The sequence below is a fragment of the Solanum dulcamara genome, chromosome 5 (genome assembly GCF_947179165.1).
Source record: "Solanum dulcamara chromosome 5, daSolDulc1.2, whole genome shotgun sequence".
Lineage (NCBI taxonomy): Eukaryota > Viridiplantae > Streptophyta > Magnoliopsida > Solanales > Solanaceae > Solanum > Solanum dulcamara.
Window position 1 is genome coordinate 5,833,319 of NC_077241.1, and position 25,155 is coordinate 5,858,473.

General features: G+C 33.0%; 2 protein-coding genes across 2 annotated transcripts; one reads left to right on the forward strand and one right to left on the reverse strand.

Annotated features, from left to right (window-relative positions):
- Positions 1-7,888: 7,888 nt before the first annotated feature.
- On the forward strand, positions 7,889-9,806 carry LOC129888901 (cytoplasmic 60S subunit biogenesis factor REI1 homolog 1-like). Its single transcript, XM_055963963.1, has 4 exons — positions 7,889-8,011; positions 8,405-8,863; positions 8,951-9,120; positions 9,251-9,806. Exons 1-4 carry the CDS (start codon positions 7,907-7,909, stop codon positions 9,459-9,461), a joined length of 945 nt encoding a protein of 314 aa, XP_055819938.1. The 5' UTR covers positions 7,889-7,906; the 3' UTR covers positions 9,462-9,806.
- LOC129888900 (protein KAKU4) lies at positions 9,732-23,733 on the reverse strand. The gene is made up of 11 exons (XM_055963962.1): positions 23,379-23,733; positions 21,607-21,662; positions 18,201-18,277; positions 15,776-15,867; positions 15,569-15,681; positions 14,473-14,652; positions 12,103-12,355; positions 11,907-11,983; positions 11,692-11,770; positions 10,345-10,432; positions 9,732-10,268 (listed from the first exon to the last, which is right to left on the reverse strand). Exons 1-11 carry the CDS (start codon positions 23,629-23,631, stop codon positions 9,953-9,955), a joined length of 1,584 nt encoding a protein of 527 aa, XP_055819937.1. The 5' UTR covers positions 23,632-23,733; the 3' UTR covers positions 9,732-9,952.
- Between the last annotated feature and the right edge of the window lie 1,422 nt (positions 23,734-25,155).

Here is a 25,155-nt window from a genome sequence, read left to right on the forward strand (position 1 = left end):
GTTACTGGTGTTATCATCTCTACCTCAACTTCCGAATTTTGTTTTGCTACTTTACCTGTATTCTGGTACCTGCATTGGGGCCCGACTAAACTCGGATTTGCGTTGGAAAGTTCGAATAAAGCACTACCTAACAAAGGCGACTCTGTATTTAGTCAGGTTGAACTTGAGGTTCCTTCTAACATCATTTGCTGTTCACATTGATTTGTGTTCTCTTTTATTGTTGGAAATTTATTAAAGATGGTCACAATTTGCAATGGTGATCACTTTTGTCCAAATAGGTTGATGGAGTATCAATTTACAATATCCAAAGTAGGTAGTCCAACCAAAAGTACCAAAAATAGACTTTTATTCTAAAGTATTACTTTTGTGATCTGCTTTTATTTTTCATTTTTTCCCATGAAGTGGTTTGTGGTTCTCTTTCAATTAGATATGACACTTAAATTGATGGAAGTGTGTATGTTATTACAACTTTCACAAGTAATTGAGAACCATAACACTAAAGATTAATACTCTTTTTATTCCACTTTATGGCCATCATTTTCTTACCACCTAATTGAAGGAAATGTCCAAATTTTAGATTTCTAAGATCAATAAAATAAGAGTAGACTTCAACCGTTTGCAAGGCTTGAAGTTCAGAAATAGATGATTTGAGATCTCTTGAATTCAGACTATAAAGCGTAATTTTTTTTCCCCTTTCAGTTGAATAGAAAAACTAAGGGAGCAAGTCAATTGTCCCTTCTTTAGCTAACCGATATGGAAATCCTTACGTAAGCCCCTCGCCCCCTAAAAAGCATGAACTCGACTTTCAGCCCTTACCATGATTTTCTCTCTAAAAAGAAGAGATGAATCTGCCTAAGGAAACACGGCTTAGTGTGAGTCACTTTATTCGAAAAAGAAAAAAAAATGCAATCAACTATTTAAGTTGTCTTTATCTCTTCAAAATAGTACTTCATCCGTCTCATTTTATGTTGCGCCATTTGACTTGACATGGTATTTAAGAAAAAAAGTAAAACTTTTGAAACTTATGGTCTAAAATAATCATTAGATATTTGTGTGACTGTAAATTATTTTATTAAGAGTAAAGTGAAATTTTTAAGTTAAATTGTTTTCAATTATAGTAAGAACATCTCCAACCCACTCCAAATTTTACACCAAATGCTATATTTGGTGTAAAATTTGGTATAAAATTACTCTGACCCACACTAAATTTGTTGTGTGAATAGTGTTACACCAAATTTAGTGTTACACTATTCATCACACCAAATGTACTTTTTTAATATTTTATTATTATTTCATTAGACTATACTTTTAATTAAACATTATATACATTGTACGTTTTAATTAAAACATTATATTAATTTTACATAATATTTTTATAATATTAATTTTAGATTAAAAATTTAATTTTTTTATAAATTATTTTCCTTTACTTGAATTTTTTAAAATTAATTTTATCTTAATTCTACTATAAATTTGAATTGGATATAAGTATAATTAACCTTCACAAAAATTAAATATGCAAAAATATAAATTGGTAGATAAATAATACAATGTACTTTAAAATTATCGAAAATAACAAACATTCAACAAACTAGTAATGGACATACATCAAAATTGAATTATAAATACATAATAATTTTAAAGCGTACAACAAAACATAATAATTTTCAAAAATTACAACAATTTCTTGCTCGACATAAAAAAATTAAGGACAAAGAAGCTCATTTTGACTATGTAATACATTAATAAAACATTTATGGGAACACCGTAGTGATCTTGAAAGTTGAATATTCATGTAGAACTTAAAAGAGAAAATAGCCAAATGCCCCTTCAACCTATTCGTTAATTCTCAACTACACAGTTATACTTTACGGGGATCCTATTACCACCTGAACTATTTAAAAGTGGAATTAATTCCACCCTAAATGCTGATGTGGCATAGAGAGTGTATTTCACTCTCTTAAATAGAGTGAGAAGCAACAATAACAGTAAAATTATTTTTATATTATATATTTTATTGATTATGCATCTTCTTTTCTTTTTTTCTTTAATTATCTCTTTTTCCTTATTTTTCTGCCTATACTTCCTCTGTCACTACCACACCGGAGCCACCATCTTCTCCAATAAATTATCCAACAAAACTCAGCCAATTAATTCTTCCATCTTCCCCGACTCTCACAAACTCCGATTCATTTTTTGCTCACATCATTTCATTAACGCGATCCAAATGAAATCCTTTTTCATGCACTAAATTGACAAAAACCAACCATCTTCCCCAACATTAACAAAATCCGATTCATTTTTGCTCACATCAATTTTATTAATTTGATCCAAATGAAATCTTTTTTTTTTGCACTGAATTGACAAAATCGAACAATTTATTAACCAAATCAGTTGTATAAAGCAACGAAAAATCTGAAAAAGTGAAGACAACAATAAGGAATTTATTTGGGGTTTGCAAAGTTGTCAAAGAAGTGATTCTTGATGGTTGTGTGAGTGAAGATTGAAGTATGATTTTTGATGGGTTTGAGCTTGAACTTTCATTGGATAAGTTCAGAATTTGGAGGTAAGAAGTGGAGGATTTGAAATCAAAAAATCAAAAAACGTGAAGATAATGTGATGGTACAGAGTGTTTAGGGAGCCAACGAAAAGAGTTAATGTAGTGATTTTGAGGGAAATAATAGATTTGGAGATTTTGAAAAGAAAAAGTGAGTACTGCCGTTGTTGTGAGAGGTTTTGCTTTGAGAGGGAGTGTTGTCATGGTTGGGGAAGAAAAGACAACTGAATAAGGAGAAAAAAATTAATTAAAAATTAAATTAATCGGTAAATATACATGTTGGGCGCGTGTATATCACCATCAAACACATATCTGGTTATGACTTTTTAGGGTGAAATTAATTCCACTTTTAAGTAGTTCAGGGGGGTAATAGGACCTCCGTAAAGTATAAGTGTGTAGTTGAGAATTAACGAATAGGTTGGGAGGGGAGGGGGGCATTTGACTATTTTCTCGAAATTAAAATAAAATTTTCAACTGTGTAATATTTATTAAATTATATTTCATTAATGATTTCACTTTTATTTGTGTTATCCATTATTATGTATAATATATAATATTTGCTGGCAATTTATATTATTTAAAAAATTATGATATAAAATAATTTTATATTAAATAACTATAATTTGAAACAATATGAAAATTATATATAGTGAATGTTTTAGAAAAAAAATTATTTTATGAAATAAGAACATATAAATGAAATAAAAAATAATAATATAATAATGAAGAGAGAGAAAAAGATTTTTTTTGGTGTAAAATTTGGTACGACACCAAATTTGGTGTTTGAGTTGGAGATGCCCTAAGATAACATTGTTTTTGAAGCAAACCAAAAAATAAAAAGTGTTAGATAAAAATGAAATTAAACTTTACCTAAATCCCATAATGGAAAAGTCTAATTACTATACATCTCTCATCGTACCAAAATTACCTGATTTCCCTTTTTTTTCTTCAGTTTTGCTGATACATTAGTTATGTAACTGATACATCAACTTTAGCTGTAGAATAGTTAATGTAGATCATCTATTTATGGATAGTATCTTAATATAAGGTATGATTGGTTGTAGGGCTGTACAGGGCAAATCGATAAAACGCACCAAACCGACAAACCAAACCAAACCGGAAAAAACCCCCGACTAGTGGTTTGGTTTGACTTGGTTTGGTGTTTGAAAAAAAACCCGACCATTATAGGGTTGGTTTGGTTTTAACTAAAAAAAGTCAAACCAAACCCAAACCAACCCGATTATAGATATACTACTTTTAAATTATGTTATACATAAAAATATTTATTAAAATGTAATTTATAAATATTTTTTAAAATTTTTTCATAATTTTTGTTTTCTTTCTTACATTTAGATTTGGATTTGAGAAACTCATCTAAATAATATACAAAAAAAGCTCATCTTATAAAGTTATATTATAAAGTTAAAACTTCAAACAGTGTTCTGCCTCTATTTTATATGTTGATATTTTGTACTAGAACTCTTTTTAAGAAGTACTGCTCTGTGCTTTTTATTAGATACTATGAAAAACCCGAGAAACCCAAAAAAACCCGAAAAAACCGAAAAACCCGAAAAAATCCGAAAAATTCGAGAAAAATTGATATCGAAAACCCCGACTTTTATTGGTTTGGTTTGGTTTATAGATTTAATAATCCAACACAAATGGTTTGGTTTGGTTTGTAAAAAATCCGAACCAACCCGGTCCATGTACACCCCTAATTGGTTGTTTAAATCAATTACTGATCTAATTAATGAGATTAATTGGTTAAAAAAAAGCAACGGTTCTGTACATGAAGATTCAAGCCAAAAAACAGAGCATCAATTCAAACCAAAGTCGATTTCAAAAAAAAATTCAGTTTTGCTGATACATTAGTTATGTATCTGATACATCATCTTTACCTGTAGAATAGTTAATGCATATCAGCTATTTATGGATAGTATCTTAATATAAGGTATGATTGATTCTTTAAATGAATTACTGATCTAATTAATGGAATTAATTTGTTAAAAAAAGCAATGGTTATGTTCATGAAGATTCAAGCCAAAAAACAGAGCATCGTCTCGAATGGAAAAAATAGAGCATCAATTCAAACCAAAGTCGATTTAATTTTTTTTCCAGTTTTGCTGATACATTAGTTATGTATCTGATATATCATCTTTAGCTGTAGAATAGTTAATGTATATCAGTTATTTATGGATAGTATCTTAATATAAGGTATGATTGGTTCTTTAAATGAATTACTGATCTAATTAATGGGATTAATTGGTTAAAAAAAGCAAAAGTTATGAACATGAAGATTCAAGCCAAAAAAACAGAGCATCGTCTCCAATGGAAAAAACAGAGCATCAATTCAAACAAAAGTCGATTTTAACTTTTTTTTCCAGTTTTGCTGTTACATAAGTTATGTATCTGATACATCAACTTTAGCTGTAGAATAGTTAATGCACATCAACTATTTATGGATAGTAGATTGAGATAAGGTATGATTGGCTCTTTAAAACAATTACTGATCTAATTAGTGGGATTAATTGGTTAAAAAAGGCAACAGTTATGTACATGAAGTTTCAAGCAAAAAAACAGAGCATCAATTATGTACTACAGGTTTTTGATACATCAGTTATGTATAAACTGTGCTAATTAGAGACTGATACATCAATTCTGATACATTAGATATGTAGTTGATACATCAGTTGTGATACATATGTGTGAAGTTTATTTCCTGCAATTTTTTAATACATCAGTTAGGTATAACCTGTGCTAATTAAATAGTGATACATCAGTTCTGATACATCAGTTTTGTAGTTGATACATAAGTTCTGATATATATATGTGAATTTTATTTTCTGCGGGTTTTTGATACATCAGTTATGTATAAATTGTGCTAATTAAATACTGATACATCAATTCTGATACATCAGATTTGTAGTTGATACATAAGTTGTGATACATATACATCAGTTCTGTAGTTGATACATACGTTCTGATACATATATGTGAAATTTATTTCCTGCGGGTTGTTGATTCATCAGTTAGGTATAACATGTGCTAATTAAATATTGATACATCAGTTATGATACATCAGTTCTACAGTTGATACATAAGTTCTGATACATATATGTGAAGTTTATTTTCTGCAGGTTGTTGATTAATCAGTTAGGTATAACATGTTCTAATTATATACTGATACATCAGTATAGATATATTAGTTGTGTAGTTGATACATAAGTACTGATACATATATGTGATACAAAAGTATATGAATCAGATTCATTAAAAAAATGGTAAATGTTATTGTGATACATAAGCAAGATGCCCCGAGCAATCAAGTTTAATACATTAGAATATGATACATAAACTTTGATTTTATATTCGAGTTTGATAGATGAGAAAAACATACAAATCTTTTCAATTGATATATGAAAAGATTATTACATTTCAGTTGCTTACTGATTCTGATACATTACAGTTAATGTATCAGATACATTAAAACAGTAGATACATCTAAAATGTTTACTATTACAAAAAAAATGGTTATAATCTTCTTGATGCCGTACTTCATTCCCTGCATTGACATGAAAAATGGTTAAATACAACTTGAACTTTATACATAAATACGATGTATCAGACACATTAAAATATTTGATACATGGGAATCTGATACATACAGAAGATATATCAGAAGCAGTAAAGCTTCATAAATTATAATCTGATACATAAATGTAGATGTATCAGAATCATTAAAACTTGATACAATAGAAACTGACACTTAAACACGATGTATCAGAAGTAGTAAATCTCCAAAAAAATGACATTTAAAAAAACACTATGTATCAGAAGCGTTAACGCTTGATACATGAGAATTTGATACATAAATAATATGTATCAGAATAAAAAAACGTTCATAAAAACGACATTAAAAAAAAACTTAATTGAGCCCATATCTTTGAGAGATTAGGGCGTGTTGTAACCCCTTCAATCTTGTTGTCTAGTTCTTTGGGTGCATGTTTAAGTGGAGCTTTCGACTTCAATTTCTCACGTAGCTTATCCATCACTGCTGGATCATTACGATGTTTGGATGTAACCTCGTCGTAACCTTCCCAAGATGAATCAGAACCAGGTGAAACAAGAATTTCTTGATTTTTATTCAACTGTGTGAGACCATGAACGGATTCCATATGTATCATTGAAGATATGAGTTAAAAAAATAGAAAGATTTACAGAAGAAAGTAAAGGATATCAATTTTAGAAGATTTTTCAAAGATTTACAGAAGAAATCAAACGATATAAATTTTAGGAGAAATCAGATTGAATGAGGATGAAGTGAGATTTCAGATAAGGAAAAACTTAAATATACCTTAGTTAGAACCTTGAAATTGAGTAACAGATGTACTCAGAAATTCAAAATCTCAAAAATTGATGAAAAGAAGCGAATTTAGGTGAGGATTTAGGGAGGAAGAGTGATGTATCAGTGAGGGAGAGAGAGTTAAAGGAAAAAGAGGGATTTTGGATATTTTTTGGTATAATAGGAAATACAAGTAAATATGGTATTAGAATATGTGTAAAAGGGTAATTTTTCCAAAATGAAATGGATGGAGTAATTTGACTGCAGAAAGGCCTATTAAGGTTAAAATAAGAGGTTTTTAGTTGGAAAATTTACTTGATTGAGTACTTTTTAAAAAATAATTACTGATTTTAGCGATATTTTTTTATTTATTACCATTTATAGCAATACTATGATAAATCTACACTTGTATTAAAAGTAAATTATGCATACAATATAAATGTATTGTAAGTGTTTTAAAATATATATTATGTTTGTGTAGTAAGAAACTAACATAATGTATTATAAGTCTATTAAAATATGTGATAAATGTATTATCCATCTATAAAACTTGTATTATATATGTTTTATAAATAGTTCTCTACAATATGTATTAAAACTGTATTATAAATGTATTATAAATATTCAGTGATTTTTTTTTTATTGCTATAGATGATAAATATTTTCTTAATATTGTATATTTATGTAAGTTTTCCTTTTTAGTTAGTCCATTTAAAAATGAATAATCAGTACCTTTTTATTTGGAGATAGTTTAATTTTTTTTTTATCTCGTAATTTTTATTTCAACCAAACATAAAATAAACTCATTTTAAAATGAATTATTTTTTTAGATGACGAAGGGAGTACGAAATTAGTCATCCCTTGAGCCCCAAGTATCTTTCAAATTTGCTTACGTCTGTGCTTACGACTACCGCCAAACAAGCCCTTAATCTGCTCCCTCTACATATAGAGAAGCCTACAAACGCATTTTTAATCAAACAAAGAAGAAGAAAGAAGAAAATTTTCAAATGAGGAGTTTAATTTGTAACTCTTGTAACAAGGAATTTTTTGACCAAAATGAGCAAAAAATTCATTACAAATCAGAATGGCATCGTTACAATCTTAAGCGTAAGGTAAACTGCTAATTACCCTTTTTTGCGTTTTTTCGAAAGTAAAATGAATTTTAATGCATAAACAGATCATATTTTACCTAGTTAGTATCCACTCCATTTTAATTTATTTGTCTTATTTTTCTTTTTGGTAAAAAAAATAGTCTAATTTGACTTGACAAAAAATTAACAAGATTTTTCAATCTTGTGATTCTAAACTAAAGTTAGGTTAAATATATCAAAATGCTCTTTAATTTTGTGGTCTTAACATGCTACGTGGAAAACTGAAATTAAAATCTTTCTAAGATAGTGAAAGGTCATTATTTTTTAAACATATTAAAAAGAAAAGTAAGATCGGTGACAATTTTTAAAGTCGTGTATCCAGTGATTGTTTTGTTTCTTTGGTATTTATTTCAGGTTGCTGGAGTTCCTGGATTGACAGAGGCACTTTTTGTAGCCAGACAGTCTGCACTTGCAGAAGAAACTTCCTTGCTATATAGCTGTGTTCATTGTGGCAAAGAATACACAAGTTCTAAAGCTCATGCTCAACATCTAAAATCAAAAACTCATTTATCACAGGCTTTGCAAGAGCCAGTTCATCACGATGAGAATAGCGTTATGATCATCAAGCCTCTTCCACATCAACCTTCCGAGTGGGAAGAAGTTGATAAAGAGGAAGAGATGGTTGATGAACTCAATGATGAAGATAGTGATGTTGATGAATGCATTGATCCGTGCTATTGTTTCATGTGTGATTTGAAACACGATACAATAGAAAACTGCACGGTTCACATGCACAAGCAGCACGGGTTCTTCCTACCTGATGTGGAGTATTTGAAGGATGCTAAAGGTTTCCTCACTTACCTTGGTCTCAAGGTAAGTAGTATTTCATTACCTTACCTTTTGTTGATGATAATAATGAAATTCTTTTTCAAATTACTAATTGTTTATGTCATCGATCAGGTTAAAAGGGACTATGTGTGTCTGTATTGCAACGATAGATGTCGTCCTTTTAGTAGTTTGGAAGCAGTTCGAAAACATATGGAAGCTAAAAGTCATTGCAAAGTGCATTATGGTGATGGTGGTGATGATGAAGAAGCAGAATTAGAAGAGTTTTACGACTATAGCAGCAGGTATACGCGGGAAATAGATATTTGAACTGAATAGATTTGACTCCTGAATCCGTCTCTTCATTAGTTGCATATAATTTTCACTCTCAGATTGTTATAATCTTCACTAAGACTTCTATTTCCCATGTTCTAGCTATGTGGATGCAACAGGAAAGCAGCTTATTTCGTCTGAAGATTTTAACAACAATGTACAACTTGGAAGTGGTGGATCTGAACTCATAATTACAACAAGAACTGATGATGGATTGTCTGTTAAAGCAATTGGATCAAGAGAGTTTTTGAGATATTACCGCCAGAAACCAAGGCCTACGCGCATTAAGGATGCAGCCTTAGCATGGGTCTAGCAACCGTGCAGTCAAGTTAAAATGAAGGAGTTGAAGGCCATGAATAGATGTGAAGTTGATGAAAGAGTTGGAACTGGGATTATTTTGGTGGGAAATGAATAAATATTCTCAAAGTTTCAGAATTATGCATGTGTTCAAGCATTTGAGCAGACAATGATTTTGTTACAAGAGAACCTCAAGATCATCATAGTTTATGCTTAATCGACATAAACTATGTAGGAATGTTTGGTAACCCCACCCCTCACCCCAACCCCAAAAAGGTAAAAAATAGAAAGGCTGTAAGGTTTAAAAAACCTCAAATTTATAATGAGAATGGTGTGTCTCCTACACGAACTTACGAATAAATACTACACAACGTGGTCTTTCAAAAAAAGAAAGAAGGGAAAGATGAATCAAGGATCCTCCTACAATAGCTTAGATTTCTTCTTAAAGTTAAGCTAATATACAACAGCTTCAGGTCTAAAGACTGCCTGGTCTACATGTCTCATCACTTACCTCTTCGCTCTGGTCTTGCGAACATTTCTCAGAGGTCTCTTTCCTTGTTGCTTCACAACTTTCCCGTTCTTTGCCAAGTCACGTGCCAAAACCGGTTCCTCCTGCGATAATTCTTCACTAGGCATGGAAACAGCGGGACTGTCTGTTGTTTCATTCATGTCTGGAACATCCACAGCAGATTCACTAAGAAGCTCACACTTATCCTCCACTTGGTGAGGTTCAGTCGACTTGTTCTGACTTGATGTTCCTGGTTTCGGCTTCTCACCACCAATGTGTGTGTCGTTTTGTCCTCTACTTTGACCTGCAGACAAACTATCAAGGGGAGAACCAGTATTATTGGGATTCGAGCTCCAGAAAAATTGAAGAGCTATATCATTCATTCTTTTACCTAGCTTCTAATGATGTATAGCCATTAGAACTTGGGGCTAAATTTGGTTGAGTCACTTCATGTGAGTCAGAGGCAGTTATATGAAGACCTGAACTTGTAAAAACGGGTAAAATATCAGAGAAATCAAATTGACCATAATGGAGAAAACAAGATCAAGCAGTAAACCCAACCCTGAAGAACATAAAGAAAAAAAAAGAGACAAAATCGCATATAACAAAACCCACTTGCATATTTTAGGACATATAATTAACCAACTACAAACGCTGCCATAATCAAAAGAAAAAGCAATGGAGGAACAAATGTGAATGAGACTAATTACTACTCTTGCACATGATACACAAGCTATTTTAATATTGGATGCACGTGTCTGAACTTGGCGAGCTAAACTTCTGTAGTCTCAGCCTAGATCATCCACCAGTGGTGGCAGCCAAATGCTAGTGGATCCTGTCAATCAAGCAGCTTTTTGAACTTGACGCCAATGCAGGTCAAGCTGGTTTGGCTCAAATGTGATGTTGGGATGCAATATGTTGATGTAAATTTAATTTAGTCTAGATGTTTGGAAGTGAACAACTAAGAGCTGAGCATTTTCTTTAATAAGGTAATTTTTCTACAGCCTTTACACTCAGTACAGCATCGCAAAATTACCAAGTTAAAAGTCTTCGCAGGTCCCATCCTCTTTTGGTTATTACTTGTCAGGCCCTAGGGTTCAAAACTTGTTCAACCAGATATCAGAATCCATTACAACACATTGGTCACAAGTCCAAGCTTTCCTGGTTTGCATCTAGCTCCTTTACACCCATAACTACATAAGATATAGGTTGAATTCAAATTTGTATTCCTCCACATGCCATCCTGACCATGCTAGGCCCTACCATTGGTTACACCATTGCAGTCACCATGGTTCTCTCACATATCCTCCTTACTTCCGCAATCAACATACTAATATTGTCACTATCATGGCTGTGATTTGTGGTCCCTGATAAAATCCACCATTGGCCTGACATGAAATCTGCTTAGAAGATAAGTAGCCAAGAAACCAACTTCCATCTCCGAAGACACTAGGGAAGCATCAAATGTCTCCATCTTTGTTTACATCTCTAACAGACCATTTACTAAAATAAACCCACATACCTAGTAAGCCAACTTTCAACTCCTATCTGACCAGGTAAAAGTAGGCAACAATTTTGACTTGTCCAGATGATCAAATATGAATTAGATGTCACTCGGCCAACTTCATATATTTGTGTATTGGTAAGGAGTAATAAGTTGACTTTTGAACCCATTACTGCCAATTAGCTTAATAACATAAAGCCAACAGAAAAAATCTTAAAGAATGACGTCAAGTACCATCATTGTGCTCAGAGGGGAAAACTGGACCACTAGGCATGTAAGATTCGCGAGTAGCTTGCTCACCAACCCGAATTGCCTGTAAGTTTGAACAGTATGAGGACAGAAGTACATAACTGAACACACATCTTATTGTCCATATGAAATGCTATCTTTTTAAGTCCAAATGTGCCAAATGATGAATAAAGTACTGAAATCCCTAAATAAATGGCTACCTGATCTTGCAGCTGAATAGAAGAGGCAGCATTTAAACCTTTCTCACTTTCTCCACCATCTTGTGTTATTTCCACGTCTGAAAGAGAAAAAAATGAGGTTTCTACAGAAAGCTAGCAATTTGCAGCAGAAGACAAAATAAAAACCAGGACAAGACCAGAAGACCAGTCTAAGAGGCCAAATTAGAGCACAACACACCTGACCACTTAATGGGTACATCTGACAGTTTAGCAAGTCTCAAAGAACTTGAGTCATTTATCTTCTCTGCAGTACTGGTTCCCGTTAAATCACCAACTGCAGATTTTGTTTCTGCCTTGCGTTCTACCAAACGTAATTGGTAGTCAGTTTCCTTGGAAGGGTGGGCACGCAACAGATCTTCAGTTGCTTTTGACCGAACTTTTCGTATTTCCTCATGAATATTCCATGACCCAGACGCATAAGAACTTTTTTTCTGTGATCCAGTAAAAAGCATATATCAGAAGACAGCAAATAACAGAAAATTGATAAAGTAAATGGAATTGGGACTACTTAGTAGCTGTTCACCATCTTTGACATGATATGCCTAACTATGTTTAATAATACAAAGCTCCTTCAAATCACTAAAATGATGAAGTGTGATCAAAGTTACAGCTTGAAATATGACATAATATATATATATATATATATATATATATATATAATATTTTATTTTTGATAAATGAAACAACAACAACATACCCAGGGAAATCCACAAGTAAAGTTTGGGAAGGTAAAATGTACGCAGACCTTGTCACTACCTCGGGAGGTAGAGAGGTTGTTTCCGGAAGACCCTCGACTCAAATTTAATAAATGAAAGATGGCATAAAATTTAATTCAGTATTCTGAGGAATTGCCAAGAGGAGTAAGCAAAAGTGTTCTACCTATATAAAAAATTAAAATAACACATGCACCAAAAATGAGACTATTGACGCAACTAAACATGCAAAGATAAGGACTGGTCACTTGGGAAACTGTTCGATCTATCAAGTCTCTGTTATGAAGTAGCACTAATCAAGTTGAGACTAATAAATTTCACCAAAACTAACCCTTTTTATCAGGGAAAACGACACAAATTGGAACCATAAGGTAAAGTATTTACCCAAAGTGGACCCAACCCAAACTATTTACCCGAGTTGGACCCACAGGCCAAACTATGCCTGCCTCCTTGTTCTATTCACTGAACCACTGCTTCTTCATCCTTGATACCATTGAAGTGTGTGTATATATATATATATATATATATATATATATATATTATGATGGTATCAATATATATACTCTGATGGTATCTATATATATACTCTGATGTTATCAAATAGTAATTGAATAGTCTTTTCACTGAAACAATGTCTGTTATTTTGATACCATTAGAGTATATATATATACTCCGATGGTATCAGGCGGTAAACACGAATTAGTAGTTAAAAACAGGGGGTAGCTGCTTATAAATAGTTTTCTTTTTTGGCGTACAAGTGTTATTTTCCCTTTTTATTATTAGAATGATAGCCTTTCAAGTTAATTAGTTGATATAAGATAAGATCTTAAGTCAACGCCTCAACCAGCTTGTTTCTTGTACAGTTTTAAGTTTATCAAACAGAAGGAAGTCAATAGATCCTATATCAATGTCCTCTAAACCACGTGCACATATCAAACTACATGGATGAACTCATGCATGGCTGCTTTAGAAAAATTTTCATTTCTTTAGTGTACAACCTTTAGTTTGTAACCTTGGCAACTCTCTTTAATATTTGATTGATATCAATTTGATCTAATGTAAACGACTTCTTCTAAGTAGATCCCAAGTCCAAGAGCTTAATTCTTTCGAAAGTTCTAAATTTATAAAACCATTGCAAGGCAATGAGATCCCTTCATAAATATCCACCAACCCAATTGTACATATCAAATCCCAAAGATCAACATGTGCATAGCTGCTTTATAATTTTATCATCACATTAGTTTGAAACTTTGCAATGTTAGATAGTTCATGCATATAGTACTAAGTGCACCACATTGGAAAACGTTTATAATATATTCTGTAAATATAGGTATAAATAGGGTTGTAAAAACAAATAGAAGTAAACACATTCTCAATAATATTTTTCTCGTGCCTTTATTTCTCACAGCAACATTGTTTGGCAAGTATGTATGCAGTTTAAGCACACCTGATAAGTGGAGTCAAGAACCACATCGTTTGATTGAAACACAGTGTGGGCACAATCAAGATTAAGTTTGAGAATAGCAAGAACGACAAGCTGATATGCATCTAGGCAACCTTTCTTCTCCATCTTCCCTTTTTGGCCTTTTTTTTACCAAGAAAGTAGCCCGGTCTCCAATTTATTACTTTACTAAATAAGTTCTTTCTCTCTGAAAACTACCAACTTTTGGCACTCTGAATCATCAAAGCTTCTAGTGCTAATTGCAGGACATTGTTGTATAATCTTAGTAAACTAAGGTTCAACCACCGTTCGACAAAATAGGAGTGTACATCCTCAAAGGCTTGAAATGAAAGTGAAAAGGCAGTAATAAAAGTAACATTGAAATTTTCAATACCTTCAAGGAAGACAGAGAATCACCACTGACAGAATATGGTGCTTCTTCGTCAAAGAGCTTTGCCTTCATTTGTGTGGGGGTTCTAAGTCCACTATTATCAACTGCAGGAGACGCCCATGGTGGACGAACTTTCATATATGACTTGGCCATTTCTACAGGTGAGCCGAAAGTATCATCCGCCTATATTTTCACAAAAAAGATATCGGAAACAGCATCAATAAACATTTTTATATAGCTAATTTTGGTATCACATAGCTAAAAGCAGTAAAATATGTGTCTTTGTGCTGGCAAAATATTACATGAGAAACACTAGTAAAACCATTAAGCTCCTTAAGAAAAAGAAAGATCGAAAATTCGAGGTAGAATTAATATTAATATTATAGATAAAATCATATAAACTAGGCAGCTAATTCAGATTAAGTAGGAAAAACACTCTCATGGTTCAAGTTTCCAAAATCAAATTCGACAACATTAAAGTGACTTTTTTAAGAAACGGCACATCATAAATGAAGGACCTAGCAGACATTTATGCAATACAGACAAAAAGTACTCAACAAGTTTATCCCGTATAATAAGGATAGCAGGCCTGAAATTGGCCCATAAATTAGATATATTTAAATAGAAAGGGGGATCTTCTCAACTCGAGGAAATATTTTGGAGGCCAAAATCAAGAAGCAATTGGCTTAAGCAGGGTGACAATAATACAAAGTTTTACCAGAAAATGGAAGATGCACACGAAAATATAATCACATAAACAGCCTGGTTATTAATGATGGCATGGTCTCTAATGAAGGTTCGATTAACAATGAAATCCTATCTTTAAAGCACATGGAAACTCGAGGAAAAATAAACTTATGTATGTGAAAGAGAGGAGACAGATCTGGTCAAGAAACTAAAAGAAGACATCCATATCAATGAAGGGAAAAAAATCAAAAGTACCATGCAAACAACTTCAAATTGATAAAGCTGGGGAGATCTTAATGTTGTAAATTAACATAAACCATGTGGATAGAGGGATTCTAGTAGACTAGTTGTAAGATATCTAATGAAAACGTCTTTTAGAGATCTCCAGAGACAGATAAAACGAGTTACTTACATTAACTACAGAGCTTAAACCTCCAAGAGTATTATCTGAACGCAGTCCATCTCTCTTTTCCATTAACCATTTCCTCGCTTCTATAATTGCTTGACTGCTGTGGTCCAACGTATCTGAATGAGACATAGAAGACTATTCAGCTTTATGCAAACATTTTGCAGGAAGAACACAAGCTATAACCATGTGATAGATTCATTAAATTATTACCATCTGCAATTGTTTGATCAGGTAGTGTCTCAAGTGGTGAAGAATCCACAACCCTTGAGTTGATGATCGCTACTAACTGATCACGCTCCTTACTGCAAAGTTAATAGTATAACTAGGTTCAGAAAGCAATATCATATTTCTTTTGTCCTCTTTTATTGTATTTACAGACAAAATCATATTTTGCTCTTTCCATAAACATGCATGTCATCTGGCTGTCAACGAGTCAAAGGCCTACTTAATTTTTATTCAAGATTCATCAAGTAACAGAAGTATCCAAGGACAACTTAAAGAAAACTACAATATTGAAGACAAACATAAAAGAGGAAAATTGACAGTCTGTTTATATGAAAAAGATAAGCATGCATACATAAAAGACAAGCAAAAGATATGCATGCATACATAAAAAGAAGCAAAATAAGCTAACTACACCATTTCACAATTGTAAATGCAAAGGGATAACTGAATTTTCCAGTGGGAGTGTTCCTCAACTTGAAATACACTGACACCCAGGATTCCAGGGGAAGTACAAGGAAATAGCATCGACTATAACCATATCCAAAGTAAAGACGGTAATCACCAGTATTACATGATCTCCGCTAGGTATCTGTTATGATGGACACAGTTAGCTATTGAGTAAGCCTTACCTGCCTGATCTGGTTGGATCGCTTGTCATATGTACTAAATATGAATTCCATTTTTCTCTCACCTACTAGTATTAAGTGTCGACCTTTTCTTCCAAATTGCTAGCAGCAAAGACATCTCTGTCTCTCTCTCTCTGTGTGAAGATAACTTTAGAATTTGGACAAAGACAAAAGCAGGCAGAATTAATTTCCTGAGGTAGTAGTATACTGTTCTTGACCAAAAAAAAAGAATTACTGTTCACTCAACCCCAAAATGCTCGACACCCTTCTACAATTAGTAATATCATAGACGACTTTAACCTCTTTGTTGAAGCTCCACATCAGTTGTGGTAGGGAAATATTGGTCTCTTTCTTTGGTCTTGGGCAATCCTCACTCATGAGCAGGTTGAATTAGGTCCAGTTTCCATTTCTTCTCATGGTATCAGTGTCAAATTCATCCCAATTCTTAGCTTACTCGATGATGGGCCCCCCATAGAATAGTCTATGCTCCAAATGTCAAGTCTTGAGAGTGCGAAGGGGTATTGAAGTCTCACGTCAGTTGTGACAGGGAAATTGATCTCTTTATATGTGTGTTGGACAATCCTCACCTCATGAGCCAGCTTTTAGGGTTGAGTAAGGCCCAATGCCAATTTATTCTCGTATTGAAGTGCTATCTCATCTAAAAGCTTCAGTTGTTAGAGAGAGAACATTATCTATTTAATTATCCCTTCAACACGCCCCCTAACGTGCAGTCCTGATTCAGTTTTCATGGAGCAAACACGTGAATATTATTTTTGATAACGGTTGGCGATAAGACTCTAATTCAGGAGCAGGTAAAGGTCCCGGATTCTTCATTAACTGATCATAAATCAGTCTTTAGTAGAGACTTCATTAAGTTATCATAAATGTTTCTTCATTTCGAGATTTAACAGTGCATGATAATGTCAACATTCAACATCCATATAATTTGAAAGACTCTTCCTCTTATTTTTTAGATGGTAGGTTGTAATTGAACGTATGCATGCATGTGTATTTTTCAATCACTGGTGGATCCCTTGAGTGTCAAGTGCAAGAGTAATGCTTCAGACAATTTAAACAACATATAATCAGCTTTAAACATTCTGAATTGACTTATTCCTATGAATTTAAGGCATTGCAGACCATTTATAAATCGAAACATATACCTATTACAAAAAGAATATTAAAAATGGCTAATCAATAAACATATTATGTTGTTCCTCAACCAACTCAACCCAAAAAGCAGACCAACGACACCCTGCATTTCCATCAAATTGCATGAATTTTAAAACTAAAAAATAAGCCTAAGGATAAATCTCAGAAAAAATTTCCCTCCCTCTGCTAAAAACACTAAAGAAGACTCTTAAAGACATTAAGAAGAAAATTCAATTCATGAGGATAAATTTTAAATCACGAAAGAGTCCAAATCTGAACTTCATATTGTCCTTTTCCTGGAGAATTATATAAACTACATCAAGGTGAAAAGTTTCAAAATTTAGTAGAACTTAGAAAGGACTAAAGACGCAAAAAAGGGAGCAGACAAGTGCAATGAATTGATAAAATGCAAACAAATCAAGACAGATATCACACTACATGCAAATGTTAAAATATAAAGTTAAGATTTAAGAATAATCTAGTTGAATATCCACAAAGAAAGGAGGCGTGGAAAAGAAATAAAAAATTACAGAATAGATAAGACACAAATCTCCTCTCACATACAAGAAATATCACTTTAACACTATGAAAACAAAATTTTCAGCATATTAAATGAAAGTTTTGAAACTAACCTTGAAAATGTCTCCTGCATAAGTAGCTGCTCAATTAGGTGCTTGGTTTGACTCCTCTCTCCACGTAGTTGAGGATGCTACACACAAAAAAAAAGTTCAAAAGAGTAAATAAATTTCTTTTTTGATACTTCAAGAGTAATTTATTCATATTACACCAAGTTGGAGCTGAAACATTTAAATCTTCTCAGTTTGAGCTCCAAAGTATCTTTCCCAACTTCACGAAGTGGTATATTCCTTTTCCACAACAATACCCCGATGACAAAGGGACCTTTCAGGTGTCCATGATGTGTTCTAGACTCCTTCAAAACCCCATCTATTTCCTGCTTTCCAAATTCACCAAAAAGGACATGTTGCAACTAGATCCACACTTCCTTCCTTGCCTAGTTCATCCTCTTCAATTTGGGTGGAAGGGGGGGAACTATCTCCTTATTTTTATTTATTTTTTTGCATAAGAAGAGCTATACAATAAGAGTTTTCTCATCACAATGTTAGCATTCATAGGCACGACAATATGATAATGGAAGGTGTTGGCACAAGGTAGACCTAAAATCACAAAGAAGGAAATTATCTGAAAAGACATATGATCTCTTGGAATCACTATGAAATCGGCTAAGAACAGAACATAATGGCGATTGGGGGGAAAGGATTCATTTAGACAATACAAATTAGTTGCAATTAAGGTTAACTTGTTCTGGTTACACTTACAAAAGGTTTAGTATTTACTGAGAATCCATTTTTGTTCTAGTTAAAGACTTTTAAGCCCATGTAAGGATAAGTCAATGACGAGAGAAGTGTTCTCTCTCTCTCTCCCCCCCCCCCCCCCACATTTGGACATAGGGCAGATGACAGTGTCGACCATTAACGACTTTACCGATCTTTTTGACATTCCATATAAGGACCTTCATGTGGAACTATTGTTGTTTTTACATTCCCCTTGCAGATATCTTAGCACTACCTCTGGTTGCATCCAAATTGTTGAATTGTGTGACCGTCTCGTTTTCTTTTAAAAAATACCGGTAAAGATTGTATTCCTCAACATTAAGGTTATGTTGGCAACCTTCAAAAAGGGAGCAAGGAAGAAAAATAAAAAAAAGAGATTACCTACAAAGATCCTAACAAATCTACAAGTTCTGAGTTCTGAATCCTCTATTTCTTTTCCTTTACCCCAAAAATAAGAAGATACGATACAATTACATTTAACTTTGTGAATGGAATCAGAGATATCTTCATAGCTTCCACTACTTGTCTCCCTCCATAGAGTACACCAGATGCACTGTGGGATGATTCTTCACATCTCTTCTGGCTCTTGCTTCCTCCTCTTCTAATCCAGCAACTCAATAATGTGCAGTGTGCCTAGGCATGGTCCAATTTGTGTTTGTGAGTGTAAAAAATAAAGCCCATAACTGTGTTGCGAATTCATAACACAAAAAAATGGTTATTGGTCTCCTTTGTTTCCCCATATAGTTGACATCTGGAAACAATAATCTTCCCCTTTTTCTTCAGAACTACATGTGTCAAGCAAGCCCTTCTGACTACCAAACATGTAAAGCACTTTACTTTAGTTGGTGCTATGTTCTTCCAAACATTGGTCCACAACAATTGTTGGTTTCTGTTTTGTTGTGCATTGCATATTTAATAAGCCCTTTTAACAAAAAAAACTCCCTTCCTTGCTATGTTTCCACCTTAGGAGTCTGCAGCTGAGGGTGCCTGTGAATCCCTCTAGTTCATGTAGCGTGTTGGCCACCCTGTCTATTTCCCAATCATTCAAATTCAAATGCCTCCTAAAAGATAAATCCAACCCCTGAGCAGTCCAACACTCATAAACAGTTGACTCAGGATTGTTGCAAATGTTGCATAAATCATGATATTCCTCCTAAAATGGGTCTGGTTGTTCCATGCATCTTTCCAAAACTTTGCTTTTCTACGATGCCTCACTTTTATAACAATGTTTCATGTTAGTGTACGCCAAAGATCTCTGATTGTTCTCCACATCCCAACACCATAGGGGTTACCGGGTTATTATTGGCATTACTCATCCAAGGGTTAAGTTCACCATATTTGCATTTGATAACCTCCTTCCATAAAGCTTGGCCTCCTTCATTATACCTCCATAGCCATTTCATCAAGAGTCTATTGTTCTGTCTCCTAAGTTTTTGATGCCCATTCCTCCCAAATGTCTACTGTTCAAAGTTATATTCCGTTTCACCAGATTATATCCCTTATTGTCTTTGCAGCCATGCTACAAAAAAACCCTTCTAAGTTAGTCCAACCTCTTCAGAACCTTAGAAGATAAAGGAAACAGGGACATAATATAGGTAGGAAAAGAGTCCAAGATGGATTGTATGAGGCTCAATCTTCCTTCTAAGGATAAGTATTGAGTCTTCCACCTCTTCATCTCTTTTCTGCCTTCTCTAAAAACTTAAGTTGTTAGAAATAACACACTTTTATTTACTTAATTATATCTTCAACACGCCCCCTGACGTACAAGCTCGTACAAGCTTGAATGTTTTAATGGGCCAAATCCGTAAAAAAAAGTTTATAATGGGTGGCAGTGAGACTCAAATCCGGGACCTCTCTCTACTTTGATAACATGTTGAAGTGTGTGACCATCTCATCTAAAAGCTTAGGTTGCTAGAGAGATCACACTTTTATTCTATGTTGCTTGGACTCGGACATGGTTACCCAATACGGGTACAGATCGAGAGGTCAAACTCTTCATAACATAACTTTTAGGATTTGGGATTATGGATCTCAGTACGGATACGAGTGTTAGCATACAGGAAATAAATGTATATTGTGAGTTGTGATATATAAAGTATATATTTTGATTGATTTAACCTATTGAAATTAAAGCTAATAAATTTAATTCTTTATAAACACCTAATATTTTATTCCTAAAGACTTCTTCTCAAAATTTTATTCCTAAAGACATCTCGCGTAATAGCATAACATTCTCATATTATATAACTAGATATATCTATAACATAAACCTACAAAATCCAACCAATTACCCAATCAATGTATACTTCTCGGTCATAGATGTAGTCAAAGCACCCACGATGAGTTGACCAAATCCAATGTGAATCCCAGACCCACACCCATGTCCTGTTGACATGGGTGCAGCAAAGATTTTGAAGAGTTCATACAACATAGCTTTTATTTCTTAATTATATCTTTAACAGGGACCAACTATATCCCATCGAAGGAAAGGCTTTTATTTACTTAATTATATCTTCAACACAGACCATCTATATCCCATAGAAGGAAAGCCCGATCTGATATGATACTGATAACTTCCATATTCTGAACAAATTGGTATCACTGGGAGAATCATGGTAATAAATCACAAAATCACTTGATTCCTAATGCTTAAAAATTAATAACATAATCAGATGAGGTAAATTACCTTGTTTAACTCATCCACTTCCGAGCATATATCGTTCTCCTCTCTATCATCATCCTCTACAATAAAAGACAAATGTAAGCTATTAGAAAATCAAAGTAAAAATGAGAGCACACTATGACAAGATAGTTTCATTGGCCACCATAATATTTGAGCTCATACCTAGATGCAATTTATATTAAAATGTCAAAGAGAGAGCTAATAGTATAGGTACAAGAGAGCTTTATTTATTTAAAGCTTGAATAAGGTATTCTTTCCTACACGTGTCAAGACTTCATAATGAATCCAAGGGAGTTCCCATTCTATGTTCTTTGCTACAGGGCTGGAACTTTTCCTTTGGTAGAATGCTAAATAACTGGGAGATTGACAACAACAACAACAACAAATACAGTGAAATCCCACAAAGTGGGGTCTGGGGAGGGTAAAGTGTACACAGATCTTACCACTACCCTGGATCTCCAAGGTAGAAAAATTGTTTCTGGAAGACCCTCAACTCAAGCAAAACAAAGCAATAATTAAAAGAAAAATGTGACAACTAATTGCAAAGTAGTGCAGAGCATATATGCAAGGAACCGTAACATCAACAACAAAATGCAGTCACTTAAACACAATAACCACATATGCAAGACAAAAACAAAACCAATGACTACAAGAATATGCTAATACAATGACCAACAAGAAGCGCCACCCAGACCAAGACTGGAATATGCTAGTAATAAGAACACATCTCAATTATCTATTAACCTCCTATCCTTATCCGAAACCTCCAAATTTTCCTATCTAAAGTCATATCGATCGAGCTGCCGATGCATCATATACTACCTAATCACCTTTCCCTAATACTTCTTCGGCCTACCTCTGTCTCTCCTCGCACCCACTATATCCAGCCTCTCGCACCTCCTCCTTGTTAAGTAGGACTGATGATTGATGATTTCATTGGCACTAATGTTCGGTATAACCTTTACTACACATACTATATTTATATTATTCAAAAACAAATTACATATGTAGATACTACTTCCCCCACCTCCCGAAAAAGCTGGTTCAGTTGGCTTCCTCGCTTCAATTATCATGCATTTGCCTCTAGGTAACAGGATCTCATAAACAACGCTAAGCACGTCATGTTAGATTCAAATTCATATCAGAACCAAATACACAATAACAGGCTCAACAAATCTTCACCATAACTAGTCTGACTCCTAATTGTACACGAAGAGTACGGTACTTAATAAGTACTTTACTTGCATTAAACCATTTATAGTCCAAAACATTAATTATCAATTCAACAGTACTTACCAAAAATAACTATCAACTAATTAATATCTCCCAGAGATTACATCCATAAAACCAACTTTAATGATCTCAAGCTCTCCCCCCCTCTGAAATTTCAAAAAAAGATGTCTTACATTCTTACTAAACTAAAATATCCTAAAATCCACGGGCGCGCGCACGCCCACGGACACACACACAAAAAAAAAAAAAAAAAAAAAAAAACTGAAATCACCCAGCGTGTACTATAACATTTCCAATAAAGTTAGTATTTTTAAACAGAAACTAAAGCCAACCCGACACACAAACAGTAATTTATAAATAAAAAAAAAGAAGAGAAATTTTTACTTAATACTCAAACAAACATCAATCAAAGTCACCAAAAAATAAATTTTAAAAATTTGAAAAAAAAACTACTTTAAGATGAACAATAAGTGGCAATTTCGTAATTTATCACTTTCAAGATCTCACACACACAAAAAAAAAGGAGATTTGAAGAAGAGTACCAAACATGGAACCGCTGTCGGACGAAGACGAAGAAGAAGAGTCGGAATTGAAAACAGAAGTCAGAATCTTAGCAGCACCGGAAATAATCGTACGTGTCGCCGGAAAAACATGTCCGGTAAGCCAATTAGGGCTTTTTGGAAACGGTTCTTCCGCCGCCGCCGGTGATGGTTGTTGTTGTGGACGGTCATAAGGTCCAGCGGCGTATCTCTTTCGCCTATTTGTTACAATTTTTCCTCCAGAACGAGAATCCATGGCAATATTTTTTCACAGAGTGTCGCTGAAAACTCGAAGAAGAAAAGAGGTCTCTTATTTTTTGTCGGTTTTCTGCATTTTTTTTCTTTTTTTTTTTGTTATAGAAAAAGAGAGGTTAAGGGGATTTTCAAAAAGAAGTTGCATTTTTCAGGTTATTTTTGTTTCATGTTATCTGTTTGCAGTTTTTTTTTTCACTGTTCAAAATATTAAGTAGGAGTTTGATTGTGAAAATTAAATATTAATTATTATTTATTTATTTTTATAGTGGCGTTTTTTGTTTATCAAGGCTGAAATACATGTGTTTTGAACATGAAATCTCAAGTTTCTTAATCAATTCGTTGACCCACTAGATCACATTCTTGGATACAAATATTAATTATTTTATTGGAAATTTTTATAAGTTGAGATTGTGTTTAGTTGTATTTTTATAAAAAATATTTAAAATTTGTGTTTATATTTGAATTTTTAAAGCTTAGTAAAATTATAATTAATTTTACTTTAAAAGAATAATATTTGAAAATAGAGAGTTACGTAATATTATAGATTAAATTTCACATACTAGCTATTATATAGTATTGGTGGTGGGCCATAATAATATTCCACATATTGTTATTTTGTTATTGTTGATTGTTATCAATTGTGTTATAAGATTTTTTTTTAACGGAGCATGTTCATTATAAAATAATAATACAAACTTATGATATTTTTAATAAGAGAAAAGACATAAAGTGACACCTGGAGTTGTCCCCAAATTTTTTTAAAAAAAATATCTTACCTATCCGGAAGTTCTATTACCCCATTAAAAAGTTAAATACTTTTATAAATATACTATTTTGATCCAAACAAAACTATAAAAAAAAGTCACTTTTATTTAACATAAAACACACAAAAAAGGCAAAAGGATACATGACTTGAACTGTTTCTATCTACTATTTTCCCTTATCAAACACGATGCTAATATAAAATTCATGATTGAAAAAATTGTTCATAAAATGTGCAAAGATTATATTAAAAAATACTTAGTTACTATTATTTTTATTTTTTATATAAATGAATTATTATAGTTAATTGTAATTTGACAAATGATAATAACTAATAATTGTGTTAATAATAGTTTTTATTAAAATATCATGTATGATTTTTGAATTATGTATCATCTAGCTAGGTCATTATGAAAACGATAAATTTATGTGTACGTAGTAGTTTCTTTTTCTTTCTCTATGTTTTCATAGAATTATGACATTGAAATTTTAATTCAAACTTCATCAAAATCTAATTTTTTTTTAAAAAAAAGATATTTAAAATTTATTATCAAACCTACCTTAAACTTCGAGAAGGATCTTTCCAAGCATGCTTGAAAGAAATCACCTATTGCTATTTAGCTTTATTGGGATTTGAACTGTTTGCTTTTTCCCAATGTGTGCATCCCATTGTTCAAGTTAGTAATTGATGGAGTTATTGTCACATCAAATTACATGCATGTAAATTCATACTTTTTAAAATATAAAATTAGATATTATATAT